This window comes from Neomonachus schauinslandi, chromosome 5 (genome assembly GCF_002201575.2).
Source record: "Neomonachus schauinslandi chromosome 5, ASM220157v2, whole genome shotgun sequence".
Lineage (NCBI taxonomy): Eukaryota > Metazoa > Chordata > Mammalia > Carnivora > Phocidae > Neomonachus > Neomonachus schauinslandi.
The window spans coordinates 132,884,857-132,900,628 of NC_058407.1; the positions used below are offsets into that span (position 1 = coordinate 132,884,857).

Here is a 15,772-nt window from a genome sequence, read left to right on the forward strand (position 1 = left end):
ACTAACCCCAACTCTGCCTCTTTTCCAGGGACTGATTGAAAGAGAGGACCACTCCTTCTTGCCCCTTCCCCTGAGGCTTTCCCACACAGCGTAACTTCTCCATGTGGGTCTCCCTCCCGAGCCTTGGCAGTGTCTGCCCTCTACCTTTGAGTCATGCATCCGAGGCTTGCCCTCCAGTGGGGAATAAGACAATTTGCCTTCTTCCTTTCTTGTTTCCTTCTGTCAGTTTTTCCTTTCAGTATCCATCTCCCCAAGTTTCGAGAGAGAAGCAGGCATCCCCTGTATGGTGCATGATGGTTACTTTTTCATCTGGCAGGAATGTGATAGTTTACCATAGAGGAAAAAATTCTCTGCTGTTATCAATTCTCAAGATGTCTGGATTCAATAGAGGGGGTTTCTCTGTCTAAGGTGAGCCCTCTGCTCCCTGGGCCACCACGTCTCCTTTGTCAGTTGTCAAGAAGAAGTTCCAGAGCTCTGCCTGTGGCTAGCAAGGCCCTCACTGCTGTGTGCACAACCTCCCACCACCTCTTGCCAGGATATCGTCAGAATTACTGTCATCTGCTCCTCACCCCAGCTTGTGTCTGTCATCCGAAGAGCCCGGGACTCCCAGCTCATCCCAGTCCCCTAAACCTTCTTCCCTGCGCTCTGTCCCTCCTACTTCATGAGCATGGCTCACTCCTGGCTCACTTGAAAGCCCTCCTAGTGTTCCCTCTGGAACTGGGGCTCCATCCATTGTCACAAAATTCTAAATCCTGGACTTCTGTCCGCATACCCACCCCTTCCCTTTCTTTCTAGCCCAAACATGTTTCCTCCTCATGGATGCCGCTTTCTTGGCAGTGTGGAGATGGGGGTGGTGGCCCCCTGGAAACAGCCATGTCTCAGGCCACCTCTCATGGTTGTGGTCCCTGGCCTCCACCCTCACCATAATTCAGTCTCGTTCCTTGAAGATTTTAACTCCTAGTTCTGGCTCATTCTGTAATACTGTTTTTCTCTTCATTCCTGGCATTTTCAACATCCGCACAGATACTGCATCTATGCTCTGGCGTCTTGTCTCCCCCACCGTCCCTGTTATAATGTAGGTTCTTTCCCTTTATTTATTTATTTATTTATTTATTCATGAGAGTCAGAGAGACAGAAAGGCAGAGGCAGAGAGAGAAGCAGGCTCCCCACCTAGCAGGGAGCCCGATGCGGGACTCGATCCTAGGACCCTGGGATCATGACCTGAGCTGAAGGTAGACGCTTAACCATCTGAGCCACCCAGGCGCCTGGTTCTTTCCCTTTTATACAACACTCTTCAACCTCTACCTCATGTCTCTCTACTTTCCTGGTTCAATTCCTTCACAGATCTTTCTCCGTTCACCGCCTCTAATTCCCGTTCTCTCACCCCACGGGGGTTTTCAGCCTTATCATCCCACTAAAACCATTTTACTCAGGTCACTGGTGACTTCCGTGATGCTAAATTTAATAGTGAAATGCTCAGTCCTTGACTGGTATAACCTACCAGCAGCATCTGCCATGGTTTGTACTCTACCCTTCTTAAATTATTTTTTATAACTAGGATCAATTAGTGAGCAATGCTGAAGAGAAAATTCAAACTCCCGTGACTTGCGTGACATTTCTGGGTGCAGTTCCTGCAAGAGATGTCTGCAGGGACCTGAAAGAAAGACATGAAAGTCATTGGATTGATTCCAGTTTCATCTTTCAATAGCTGGAATCTGTAAGCCCAGCCCCACCTATCTCATTGTTGTTGGTAGCAATAAAGGACACTGGAACCTTGTCTTCTCTTGGCTCTCTATCAGGAAAAGGGAGGAGAGACAGAGCCAGATTAGCCGGGACTATGGACAGTGATGGACCTCAACCGGAGTTGTTCCGTGAAACTGAATGATGGGCACATCATGCCTGTGCTCGGGTTTGGCACTCTTGCTTCTAATGACGTAGGTGGAACCCAGGCGACCGGAGGGTTGACCATGAACAGCCCTGGAAGGGTGGTCAGCAGACATGCACCCCATGCCTCGTGCACTCCGGGTGATGAATCCTGGCAGGACTCATTTGGGTCTTCATTTCATGATCTCTAACTTTGCACTAAGTGGGATGGTGAGCTGTTGATTCTGGGGATCCAGAGGTGATCATTTTGAGGGTGAATTATTATTTATTATTATTATTATTATTTATTATTTTACTGCAATGTGTACTGAATGCTTACTGTGTATTTTAAGTGCTTTCCATGCATTATTATTATTTTTTTAATTCCTCGACAACACTCCTGGGTAAGTGCTATTATTCTTTCTTATTTCTCACCTGTTTAAAATCTGAGCTGGGGCTGCCCCTCCTGCCGCCACCTGCTGCCTCGGTCAGAGCCACTCTGCTCTTTGTTAGAAGCTCCTCATGGGCAGTGGGTGCAGAGGGCAGGATGACATGACCGCTTCATAGCCGCTTTGCTGTTAGGTTCATTGGCGCATCACCAAAATCTTTCATCCTAGGAGAACCTGCTATTATTTCAAGCAGTAGGTTAGTGCCTGAACTATCACCAGCTAATGGCTCTCAGACAAGGCCAGTTTGTTTGCGTGACATAATTATCTCGTGTCCACCATTATAGCTTAAGCAGAGGGTATGTTCTTCCATATTTATATCCAACCTACTGTTGTTAAAGACAGAAAAGTGCCACAGAGGATAGAATCAAAACAGCCCATTATCTCCACACTGACACAAAGTAACACGTGCCTGTGCTTTGTATGGTGCAAAAGGTACAGAGTAAGATGGGAACCTCTCTTCCACCCTGAGCGGAGTTCTTTTTCTGAATGTGACCCCCCCAGCTCCACACTAGTGTCCTGTGGGTCATGGCAGAAGCAAGAAGCATGTTCCAGCATCTGTGCATGCAACTTCTTTCACTGAGGCAAGTGTCTTTTCAGCCTCACCTAGCCCCCTGTATGTGAAGCCAGTGTGTGCATTTTATCAGAGGCTGAGATAAATATTAGAATAAATAAACGAGCATTTGACACAGTGGGCAGAAAGGAATAATACCCCTTCTGATCTCATGAGTGAGGCTCTCAAGAAAGTACAGGTGGAATATGTCATTATTAATGAATAAATCAATTAACCAATTCAACAGTCATGATTAAGCTTCTACTTAGTGTTAAAATCTACCCCAGCAGTGGTGAGAGTTTGCACAGAAGATAGCTCCATGTCTTCGGGGCTTCGACAGCGAGAGGAAGACGCCTGATGCCCGGGACAACAGCCACTTAACAAGGCTCAATGTTAGATCGCCAGGTGCCAGGAGAAGTGAGGGGTTCAGAAAGAGGAGGCTGATGGGAGCTGGGATGTGCTGGGAAGGCTTCCAGGAGGAGGTGAGCTGAGCTTAAGTGAGGCTGGAAGTCAGACTCAGACATTCTAAAGGGCAGTGTGACGGCTCCATTTCAGTAGAAGAGGCCACTCCAGCATTACTGGAATCTCGAATGGCTGGCAGAGGGACAAGGAATACTCTGGCGGCCCGCAGACCCAGTTGGCGCAGCAGAGGGTGTCCCCTGGTATAAGTCTTGGTTTTGTAGTTGTTGTAAAGACAGATCTTTAATGACAACATCATGAATAATTTTGAAATGTCGTTCCAACTTTTTAAAAAGATTCCAGTCATGCGTCACTTCTGCTGCTCTAGGCTGCTGGCCTAACGGGGCAATCACTGAGGGGTCCGAGCACCTGCTTCCTGTGCCCTTGTCCAGTGGTACTTGCTCAAATTGTCCATTCACAGTTATTACCAGGTACAGAAGCACCCAGGGCTGCTCTAGTGACTTCTCTGAATTCCAGACATCCTCCTCCCTGCCGCCATTATACAGAGACCACTCTCTCTACTTCTGAAAAACAGGTGGCCGCCAGGGCATTAGTTAGGTGGAACCCTTACTAGGTCACTTGGTTGAAGGTTTCCCTCCTGGGAACCAGAATCATGAATCTGGCGCATCCTGAAGCCGATCAAACGGGCAACAGAAACTCCCCAAGCGGATAACTAGGAGTGGGGATGATAGTGTGTGGCAGGTGCGGTTGTCCCACCCGTACGCTCCCCGTGAACCCCTGGCGCTTAGCCTGACTTCCAGCTGCCCGCATTTGCATCTCCTCACCTGAACGCCGGGGACTTATGCAAAGCCTCCAGGAGCAGCCCGTAGCAATTTACTGACTGGAATTATCTAGGAACATTCTCGGTCCCTCGCTTCTTGGGAGCTATATGTTTCCCATGAGCATGGGGTTCATAGTGGCAACTGTGATAGAGCAGTGTTTACTGGCTCTCTTCCTTCTCCCACTTGCCCACACCCCCACCGGTGTACCCTTTGCCCCTCCAGTAAATTACTTGCTTTGGGATCCTTGCCTCGGTTTCACCATCTGGAGGAACCCACACTAATTCAGAGGCCACTTGTACTTCTAGCCCTTGGTCACTGAATCAGGTATGAGGATCGTGGCACCAAATGATTGTTACTAGTTCAAAGTAACATATTGCATCTTCAATGACAGTGTCCTAAACCTACAGTGTCCTTCCTCGCAACCTGGCTCTTGTGGTTGTACCCTCAAGAAGCCGTTCGACATTCTGTCATGCCCGTCGCTTCTGGAAGATGCAGTATCTTCAGAGAACCAATGCATTCTGTGGTCAGGAGCTCATTGGTGCATATCCTTCACTATAAAGGGGTCAAAGCGCTAGTGCATGAGATCCTGTAATGACAAGCCAAACTCTCTGAGAGCTCTTACATCGTAATGCTGGCCGAGGGACTGTGAAGGGGACATACATAGAAACTCATCCATAGAACGTGGTAGTCTCAGTAAAGATGAATTCCTTGCTTCCCTCCCCACTGGGGTGGGGTGTTTAATACAATCAACTTGCCACTCAGGGGCTGGCTTGCCTCCTTGAGGAATGGTACCTTACCAAGACTCGGTGTCAGTCTCTGCTGCTGCTGACGGGCCACACATTTACAAACAGTGGGATCTAAAAGAGCTCCAGTGAGAAGTAGCACATGAAGTTGGCCCAGGCGCAGTCTTAATCCCTTCCAGCATGTCTGTTCCATTCATGGGCCCATGGTGTGAGGCCTGCAGTGGTCAGGTAGAGAGGCGAAGTAGCGTCCAGTGGTCAACACATCTTCTCTCCCTGATTACTGAGAACCTCTCCCAAAGACTCTGGTGGCCACAGAAATTCCCAGGCAGAGTCGTGGTTGCTTCCAGCTGGAAGACTTTGGGTGAGTGTGCACGGATATGTTTAGTGCCAAGCTCATAGAATGACAATTGTGTCACAATGATGGGCATCATGTAGTATATTTCTCCTTTAATTCTCTCTCAATCTCCCTGAAAATCAGCCATTATTTTCCTTTAATCCAATTGGTATACTACTGATTTGTTTTTTGTCAGCTTTACTGAGGTAAAATTCACAAAATTGTAAGATATTTAAACTGCACGACATGATTATTTGATATATGTATACATGGTGAGAATATGCATCCCATCAAGTCTAACACATCCCTCACTTCACATATTTATGCCTTCATTTCTTTTCTGGTGAGAACATTTATCTTCTATCTTCTTAACAAATTTCAATTCTATAGGACGGTGTTATCAACAATAGTTACCATGATATACATGAATTCCTCAGACCTTGTTTTATAGCTGAAAGTTGGCACCATTTTACTAATGTCTCCCCATTTCCCCAACTCCTGGCCCCTGGCAATCCCTTTTCTACTTTCTGTTTCTAGGAAATGGAATTTTTTTTTCAGATCCTGTATATAAGTGACACCATGCAGTAGTTGTCTTTCTCTGTCTGTCTGCCTTATCTCACTTAGCATAGGTTCATCCATTTGTTGCAAATGGAGGATTTCTTTCTTTAAAGCTGAATAATATTCCATTGTGTGATATATACATATAAAGAAAATGTGATATATATATACATATATATATGTATATGTGTATATATATATGCATATATATATAATTGGATGGAGAATGGCTATTATGGCCTCATTTTCAATTCTAAACCAAAAATACATGCCATCCCTTTTATCCTGTCTCTGTCTCCTGTAACCATATCTATGTACATCTATATACTTAGAAGTTCTCTCTAGTGTCAGAAGCTTTCCTCTTAGTTACTTCCATACAACGAATTCCTTATTCAGTGAGAGTTGATTTTCTGTGGTCCCTGGTGAAGCCTGTTTCACTAACTCTTCTGAGATGAGAGGTCTGTGCCCCCAGAGTACAGGTTTGTTACTGAGGCTTGCATCACCCCCACCCATGGGAGCAGGGGACACGCAGAAATAGCTGGCCAACATGCCATTAAGGAAATACATTACTTCTCTGTGTCAGGTGGATTACCAGCCCTCCTAATTTATATTTTATAGGTTCCTAAAAGCAAGGCCGGTGAGGCCACCAAAGTGGTGATTGACGTAGGTTTCCGACACTTCGATGCAGCATATGTCTATCAAAATGAGGAGGAAGTCGGCAAGGCCATTCGAGAGAAGATTGCTGAAGGCACCGTGAAGAGAGAGGACACATTCTACACCACCAAGGTGCTGTGGGCCAGTGATGGGAAGTCACTGCTAGATACATTATCTTGCAAAACACAAAAAACCACCTTTGGTCTTGGTTTGAATAATTTATGTACCTTCTCACATTGTAGGGACCCATTGTAGAAAAGTAGAGAACGAAAAAAGCTTGCTTTGCTCGAAGCATGTGAGAGGTAGGAGAGCAGACCGCATTCACATGTGAAACATGATTAGTGATATGTATGTTATTTATCCATTGTATGGCTCAGCTGAGCCACCACAGGTGGGGTCCACTCCTTTTATTCTTCAGCAGATTCTCTCAGGACATATCCACGTGTGGTTGACCTAGTATTCACAGAAGGGAGCCTGACTCAAAAATAGGTTCTTCAAGTCAGCATTGAATTTCCTGAGATTTGTAAAATGTTCTTAGGTGGAAAACGGTGCTTCCAATGTCAAGAGAGCAGGGGTCTCTACAGAATGACCCTATGAGTGTCTCCATCAGGGACACCCTGTTTCTAGAAAGTGGCAGAACTCTTTCCAGGCAGATTCTGTTCCCCTTGCCTGACACTTCCTGACTCTCCCTTCAGAGATGACATTTCTGACCTGTGGGATGTTTGGGCTGCTCTCCCTGGCCCATCCAAGTTCATTCAGTTTTCCTACCATCACTCGAATACAACTCGGTGCCCCTGAAGGACCCCAGTCACACCAAGTGATGAATTTAGTCCTGGCGTTTCTTATTTTTAGACCACCCCAGTGACTTGTTACTCACTTCTCAATCTTGTAACTGAGATGTTTAATTTTGGTCCCCAAATGTGTGAAATCACTTCTTTTGGTCACTGCAGCTTTGGACTACTTTCCGTTGCCCGGAATTGGTTCGACCAGCCCTGGAAAGATCACTGAAGGCACTTCAGCTGGACTCTGTGGATCTCTTCATTACATTTGCCACTCGCCATGAAGGTCCGCTTCTGCTTTTCCTTGTTATGACCATCACTGGTGCCACACCTTGTTTCCTCCTTCCTGATAGCTTGTCGGGGTTCTGACTGAGAGGTGGGCTTGGGTGTGGTGCATAGAGTTGCTCCATGACTTACGTCTCTCGTTCACACTTCTGTCATCTCACCACTGAGATTTTTTTTCCTCATCCCATAGCCTGCAGAATGATTGAAATTCAATGATCTCTTTGTCTCTACCTCAAAGAGTTGAGGACAGTGCCTTACATGTCTAAGTGATGTGCTCCTGTCTGTGATCCCTTAGTGATCAGTGTCCTCAAGAACGTTAAGTTAGGGCGCCTGGGTGGCTCAGTTGGTTAAGCGACTGCCTTCGGCTCAGGTCATGATCCTGGAGTCCCGGGATCGAGTCCCGCATCGGGCTCCCTGCTCAGCGAGGAGCCTGCTTCTCCCTCTGACCCTCCCCCCTCTCATGTACTCTCTCTCATTCTCACTCTCTCAAATAAATAAATAAATCTTTAAAAAAAAAAAAAAAGAACGTTAAGTTATAACTGACTGCATCGATATGGGAAACCCCTACCTCTGTAGGGAAAGAGTCCCTCCCATATGGACCTCTCAGCCCAATCATGATATGGTACCGTGGGTTGGTCCTCACTGCACCCCTGGGCTTCTTTGGGCTTCGCTGATCCAACCTCTCATCAGAGTGGACATTCACTGACCATGTCTGGTAACCTCACCATCTCTGACAGGTTGTCATAAACTGAAGCTGAAACACATTGCTTATTAGTAAAGGGAGTTCCTATCATCCAAACCAGCCTGTCCTTGTGAAATCAATTCCAACAGTACGAAAACTGATTCTTGGCAGAGTTTAGGGGTGGGTGTGGATAGGAGGGAGAGAAGGTACTTAGTTACAGTCTCTCCTGATTCTTGTTCTCTTCCCTCTCCCCATTTCTTCTCCACAACACACACACCTGCATGCACAAATTCACACATACACTCTCATCAGTAATCACAACTTTTTAAAGGTCATGTGACCAAGCTCCTTAGGCACCAGAAAGGTCATTCTTTTTTTTTTTTCTGTATATATATTTTTTTATTCTTATGTTAATCCCCATACATTACATCATTAGTTTTAGATGAAGTGTTCCATGATTCATTGTTTGTGCATAACACCCAGTGCTCCATGCAGAACGTGCCCTCCTCAATACCCATCACCAGGCTAACCCACCCTCCCACCCCCCCTCCCCTCTAGAACCCTCAGTTTGTTTTTCAGAGTCCATCGGCTCTCATGGTTCGTCTACCCCTCCGATTTCCCCCCCTTCATTCTTCCCCTCCTGCTACCTTCTTCTTCTTCTTTTTTTTTCTTAACATATATTGCATTATTTGTTTCAGAGGTACAGATCTGAGATTGAATAGTCTCGCACAATTCACAGTGCTTACCAGAGCACATACCCTCCCCAGTGTCTATCACCCAGTCACCCCATCCCTCCCACCCCACCCCCCACTCCAGCAACCCTCAGTTTGTTTCCTCATGCTCCCATCTTTAAAACCAAAACCAAAACCAAAATCTTCTCTTGAGCTGACTTCACTCTGCAGCCATGCCCCCTTCCTCCTTCCGCAGGGAAACTTCTGGAAGAAGCCTATTCTTGCCACCTCGAGGCTCTCTCTTCTGAACCCACACAAACTAGGCACCTGCCCCCCACTTTGCCAAAACTCTTCTCATCAAGGTCAGCCATGACCTCCTCTCCTCATTCATCTTGTCTTAGCTGGTGAATCGCTCTCTCTTCCTAGGAACACGTTCCTGGCTTTCCTTTCGCACAGGCCGTCTGCGTTTCCTTGGTCTCCCTAGCTGGTCCTTCTCATGTTCTTTGCAGGCTCCTCACCATCCACCTGACCTCTTAACTTTGGAGTGACTCAGTCCTTGGACCTCTTCTCTTTCCTATCTGCACCCACCTCCTCGGGGATTTCATCCAGTCTCATGCTTTAAACACCATCTAAATACACACTCCCCAAATTATATCCAGCCCAGACCTACGAGGATTTGTGTATCCGTTTGCTCAGCTGCACTTGGGCGTGGAATACATATCTCGAACCCGTCACGTCTACAGTTGAGCTCACTATGGCATGTGCTGATGCCTCCCCCCTCCCCCCCCCCACGACACACAGTCTCATCCCAGAGTCTTCCTGCTCAGGTAGCTGGTTGTCGTCTGCTCCACACCTGGAGGCCAGAGTGAACGGGCACTCCTTGACATCTGTTAGCCTGTCTTCTCACTCAGAGTGAAGGCCAAGTTCCTTACCACACCTGCAGGGCCAGCAGGATGCTCCCTCCCTCACTGTCTGCGTCTGTGTCCTTCTCTCCCCCTGCTGACTCCAGTGCAGCCCTGTGGCCTCCTGGCTGTTCCTCACAGACGCGAGGCCCATCCCAGGGCCTGTGCACTGACTGTTCTCTCTGCCTAGAATGTTCTTCCTCCCGATAGCTGGATGCCCACTCCTTCGCCTCCTTCACATCCTCCCTCAGGGGTTGCCTCCGTGATACCTTCTCTGTCACCTTACCTAAGAATGCAACCCTGCCCAGCAAGACTTTTCTCTCTACTCGACTTTGTTTTTCTGTTGGCACATATTCCTAATTAGCATGCCATACGGTTTACTGATTTATGCTGTTTATTTCCCATTTACCTTATTCGAAATGTTAGATTCCTAGGGCAGGATTTTTAAAAATCTACTCTCTCCCTGAGTGATTACTAAATGCTGGTTGAAGGAATAATACCATCAAATGATAGAGAAGGAAAGGAAGGGAGAGTGGAGAAGTGGGCAATTAACATTGGTCATTTTAATCAGTAATTAATTATTTAGTGATTTAGCACTTCCTATCTCAAAATTATTACTATATATATATATATAGAGAGAGAGAGAGAGAGAGAGAGAGAGGGAGAGAGTCTACCTCCCTTGCTAAAATGAAATCCCCCTGATGTGACTTACATCATAATCACTGTATCCATCCCTAGGTCTAAAAAGTAATTTCTTACTGAGTAAAGGGGTAGATGAATTACTTCTGAGTGCTTGAAAGAAATTGAACAACAGTGACATTCTTATCACCTTCCTCTTCATTGCCTTGAAATATTTGTTAACTGTATGTATTAAACCAGGTTGGCATGGTTTTTAAAAAGGCAGAATTCATTTCTGCCCTCTTGGGAGTTTAAAATAGCAACACAAAGAGTTTATCTCCTTAAGTTGTAGAATAATACAGTACCTGCAAAAATGCAACATATTGGTTTATTTTTGTACCTGTGTTCATGAGTTTGTAAGTGTATTTTCTACATTCTATTCATTACAGTGTCAAGGAGGGGTACATGGTTATTATAAAACTGGGTGCCTTTGTACCTGTCCAAAAGAAAGTTCCATTAATTTTCATACTTAAGCCAGTTTAGAAGAAACCTCTCTTTATCCAGCCCAGAAACAGTTACTTGACTAAGTCTCTCCCTTTGCCTTTTAGATTTGTTAAGCATCCAGATTATCCACTTTTTGATGAGAATTGACAACAGTGTCTGGTTGCTCCAGAGTTCTTTGACTCTGGTTGATGACTGGCAAACAACTCACCGATGAGAAGGTATCTCGTTTATCGACGTTGCTTAGCCTGACAGGTTGATATGTGGCTTGATTCCCCAGATCTGGAAGTAAAAGTCTCTAAACCCAGTCTCCCCTTCCCCCCAAAAGTCAAGGAAAATACATTTCAAACAACCTAACCTTTCAATGCCTTGGTTTTTAGTCTGTTTTGCTTTTTCTTCTGTCACAGAGGTTGAAATGCTGATCTTTTGAAGTGATCACAGGGAATATTAATCTCCAAAAAAACCTAACCATTTAATATACTTTCAAGCTTTTTACTTGTCCGTAAGAATTTCTTTTTTCTTTTGTTCTGTGAATTTACCACACTATACAATTTTATCAGACCTTTTAAAGGGATCTAAAACTTAATTAAAACACAATACAAAAAAGGCCATATTTCAATTAAAAATTACTCATAATGCCAAGGACAAGATTATCAAACTCAATGAAAAAGAACAAGCAAAGGATGCCCTACACCAAGACGACCAAGATATGAAAATTATCTGAGAAAGATTTTAAAACAGCCATCATGAAAATGTTTCAACAAACAATGGCAAACACACTTGGAACAAATGGAAAGACAGAAAGTTTCAATAAAGAAATAGAAGATATAAACAATCACAAAATGGAAATTTTAGAACTGAAAAATACAATAATTGAAATGCAAAACTCAAAGGATAGACTGGATAGACATTAAGGGATAGTAGAAATGATTAGTGTACTGGGTGGGAGGTAAAACAACATAAATCACCCAATGGGAACAAGAGAGAGAAAGTAACTGGGAGTGGGGGGGGAAATGAACAGAGCCTTGTGGACCCCGCACAATAACAAAAAATCTAACATTCGTGTCATCACAGTGGGGGGAATGCAGAGATGTTGGTCAAAGGCACAACTTCTATTATAAGTTCTGAGGACCTAACATTCAGCAGGGTAATTACAGTTAATAATACTGTACTGTAAAATTGGTTATTTGCTTAAAGAATAGATCATAAGTGCTCTCACCAAAACAAAAAAATATTAGCCATCTGGGGTGATGGATGTATTAATTAACCTGATCGTGGGAATCATTTCATAATGAATATGTTTATCAAATCATTGTGTTGGTACACTTTAAATACATACAGTTTGTCAGTTATATCTCAGTCAAGTTGGGGAAAAAGGAGGAAGTGGGAACAGAAGAGAGAGGAGAGTATGTTCTGTGTCTTGATTGTGGTGAAGGATTCCTGAACACACACATGTGAAAAAAATCACAGAACACAAATCAGCATAAATCTGGGAAAGTCTGAACAAGATCAGTGGATTGCATCAATGTCAAAACCCTGGTTTTTGTGATTCTGTGATTCTGTGTTATAGTTTTTCAGGATGGTACCACTGGGGGAAACTGAGTAAAGAGTACATGGGATATTCCATATTATTTCTTACGACTTACTGTGAATCTACACTTATCTGAAGATAAAAGTGCTTTATAAAATAAGAAACCAGAAAATTGGTTTCAGCTCCATATATTCCCTTTCCTTTTGGAATCTTTTCTAACCCAGTGTCAAAAGAATTTGGGTAAGGCTCTAGCCATAGGCCCCTCTACCAGTCCTTGAGTAATCCCAAGAACAATCTTCTCAGAGCACAGCCCAGAGGAAGTGGAATTGAAAACAGGAGTGATTTAGCCCAGCCAGTGAAGCCAGTGGCTCGACACACCTCCTTCTCTGAACTTGAATGATGGGGATTTCAAGCCAGTCGTAGGACTTGGCATTGTTAGTTACCAAGTGGTGGGATAATTCAGAATTTGGGGTGAGGGATTCAAAAGTCCAAATGAACCCCAGGGGAAGAACAATCCTTTCTGGAAATTGTTGTTAAATTCAAATTTTAATTTCCCCCTACATTCAAATGATTAACCATAAATACTTTTCTTTAGCAACATACACTCTTCAACTTGAGAATATGGGGGGGGGGGGCTCTTTTTTCCTAAACTTCAATATCTAGAGGTTCAACTGCTATCAATTCATAGACACATCTGTAAGGACTTTGGAATATAATCCCAACTTTCCTCCAGGAGAAATAGTTCTCCTAAAAGTTACTGAAAGTATAATTTTTCAAAAAACTTAACATATATCAGAGAGTCCAAATTTCAGAAATGGCATAATTGGTAAAAGGGACTGAGAAATGAGTGCCATGATTAATTAAGAGCTTCCAAAGTTGTGCTTTCTTCATTTGCATCAATGCATCTTTGTGAGCAATTTCCAGCCCCAGCTGCTTGCCATAAAGACCATGTTTCAAATGAAACTGAGTTTAGAATCAGAATTTCAAATTTCTATATCACAAAGTATTGAATCAAGATTGACAAAAAAAAATATATATATATATATATGTAAAGCATAGTCAAACTATTGCTTTGAAAAGAATTTGTTAGTAATCAATAAATTAGAACAAAGAGTTTGGACTGTGATTAAAGTTCTTATTTTTCAATTTTTTATTTCATCTCTGGCTTGGTTTAATTTTTTTTTCTATTTTGAGGCATATTTTATAATGTACATAACGGACAGTAAAGAATTCATTTATATAATACATAAAAAATATACATGTATTTGGGTGCAAGTTCAAAAACTGTTACTAATAGTAGAGGTTCCATCAAAAAAGATGGACCCCATTGTTCAGAGCTCACGTTGCCCTTGTGTGCACGAGACGGGTAGCAATGGCGTCCTTTTTCACAGGGCTGTCCACAGCACGGAGAGAGAGACCCCCCTGGCAGCCCTCCAAACCACTGTTGGTCTCCCTGTGGACCAGGCGGGACGGGGCCATTCCCAGACGGGGGCAGGCGCCACACCTGCGGGGAGCGGGGCAGGCGTCACACCTGCGGGGAGCGGGGCAGGCGTCACACCTGTGGGGAGCCAGGGCCGGAGTCACAGCTGTGGGGAGCCGGGGCAGGGGTCACGCTTGCGGGGAGCCGGGGCCGGGGTCACACCTTCACGGTGCCTCGCCGGAACCCCTGGGCTGCCTGGGGAGAGGTCCAGTCTCAGAAGCTGGGTAAACAAACAGGGCCCAGCCAGCGCCCCCGATGTCGGTCCGGGGTCGGGAACGAACCGCCTCCCCTGAGCTGGCCCGTGCGCTCTTTACGTCCGTTTCCGTCCTGGAGCCCGGCTTCCACGACCCCCACCCCCGGACGACCCCCCAGGTAGAGCCTCCAATCCACAGGCGGGGGAGCGGCGCCCCCTGCCGCCAGAGCCGCGAATGCGCCGGCGCCCCCCGCGGACCCGCTTCGAAATCCTCCCACGCAGGCGAGGCCTGGGGTCGCCGCTGGGGTCCCTGCCTACTCATGGACAGTCCGCGCCCTGGTGCTTTGCGGAGCGTTCTCGGATGTGCCCAGTGAGACAGAACCTGTGGGCCGCCCGCGCTGAGCCCAGCGGATGCAGGCACAGGGCTCACGGTGTGCACGCGTCCTCGACCCCAGCTCTGTGGGGCCAAGTGTTTCTCATCTTCCCGGTGTTTGCCATGGTGTTGCTCTTCCAAGTGGTCCTAGTCAAAAAACCACTTACAAATGTGTAATCCTTTTTTTTCTGTAGAATATAAAGTGATAGAACTTACAGTGTGTGGTCCCTCAAGGGACATTTGTTTAAGGTGTAGAGATGAGAAGCCGCACCCCACCCCCCCCCATCGAACAGTGCCTTTGCAAGGCTGGAATTATGGTGATAAGGATTCAGTGTAAGATGTGGAAATCATTTACACTAGGCAGGAAGCTCGGATGATCTTAAAAAGTTAAAATTATTTGTCAAAATATTAAGTGAACAGTTGCATGAACTGTACATCCAGTATATACATTCATGCATTTTTAAAAAGCAAGTTACAAATGACATACGCTGTGTGGCAGGTTTTGTGAAGTGTTTATGTCCATTTATTAGATGTGTATATGTGTTGCATATATTTTTTTAAGATTTATTTATTTGAGAGAGAGAGAAAGAGTGTGTGGGGGGAGGGGCAGAGGGAGAGGGAGAAGCAGACTCCTCCCTGAGCACAGAGCCCCACTTGGGGCTCAACCTTACAACCCCGAGATCACGACCTGAGCCGAAACCAAGAGTCCCACGCTCTACCGACTGAGCCACCCAGGCACCCCTGTGTTACATATTTTATGTAATTTGTTTATCTACGTATGTCGTGGACATGGGCAAAGATTAGAAGGAGCCACTAGAAAGATGATTCTTCTTAGATACTGCTATTTTAGGCCATTTTTACTTTCTATAATTGAGCTTTTTTCCGTTCTCTTTGCATTCTGAATCCGGTAGAATTACTTTGTTACATAGAAAATTTCTGTAAATATTAATAGAAAGTATTATTAGCCAGTTGTGTAGAACTTTTCATACACTTAACAGAAACAGGGAAACACCTGGCAATTAATTCATGAAAATGAGCCTTTTTAATCTAACATAATAATTGGTCCGAAGCTTGGTGCCAAAGTGCCACCTAGTGGGACGAGTCCCATGCTGCCCTGAATGAGCCCATGTGGACATGCGCCCTCATGCTCTTCCTCACACAGCACGTGGACGGGCTGGACCCTGAGTGCATGAGGGGGATGGGCCACATGTCCTCTCCGAGCTGGGTTTTCCCAGCTATATTTAAATAAGAAGAAAAGCCTCTGTGTTGAACTGAGACCTCTCCCACGTTCAGCCAGGTGTTCTCTGGATGTGTGAAGGTTAAGGATTTTGGGGGGATTGGCAGGGACAGAGAAGCACAGATGAC

At 45.3% G+C, this 15,772-nt stretch overlaps 1 protein-coding gene across 1 annotated transcript; it reads left to right on the forward strand.

Moving 5' to 3' along the window:
* The first annotated feature begins 1,785 nt into the window (after window positions 1-1,785).
* On the forward strand, window positions 1,786-11,047 carry LOC110586500 (putative aldo-keto reductase family 1 member C8). The gene is made up of 4 exons (XM_021696731.1): window positions 1,786-1,934; window positions 6,357-6,524; window positions 7,343-7,457; window positions 10,938-11,047. Exons 1-4 carry the CDS (start codon window positions 1,848-1,850, stop codon window positions 11,045-11,047), a joined length of 480 nt encoding a protein of 159 aa, XP_021552406.1. The 5' UTR covers window positions 1,786-1,847.
* The last annotated feature ends 4,725 nt before the right edge of the window (window positions 11,048-15,772 follow it).

Coding starts and splice junctions, on each gene's coding strand:
- LOC110586500 (XM_021696731.1), top strand. CDS start 1,848: ATGGACCTCAACCGGAGTTGTTCCGTGAAACTGAATGATGGGCACATC. Junction 1,935..6,356: donor GCACTCTTGCTTCTAATGAC/GTAGGTGGAACC, acceptor TATATTTTATAG/GTTCCTAAAAGCAAGGCCGG. Junction 7,458..10,937: donor ATTTGCCACTCGCCATGAAG/GTCCGCTTCTGC, acceptor TTTGCCTTTTAG/ATTTGTTAAGCATCCAGATT.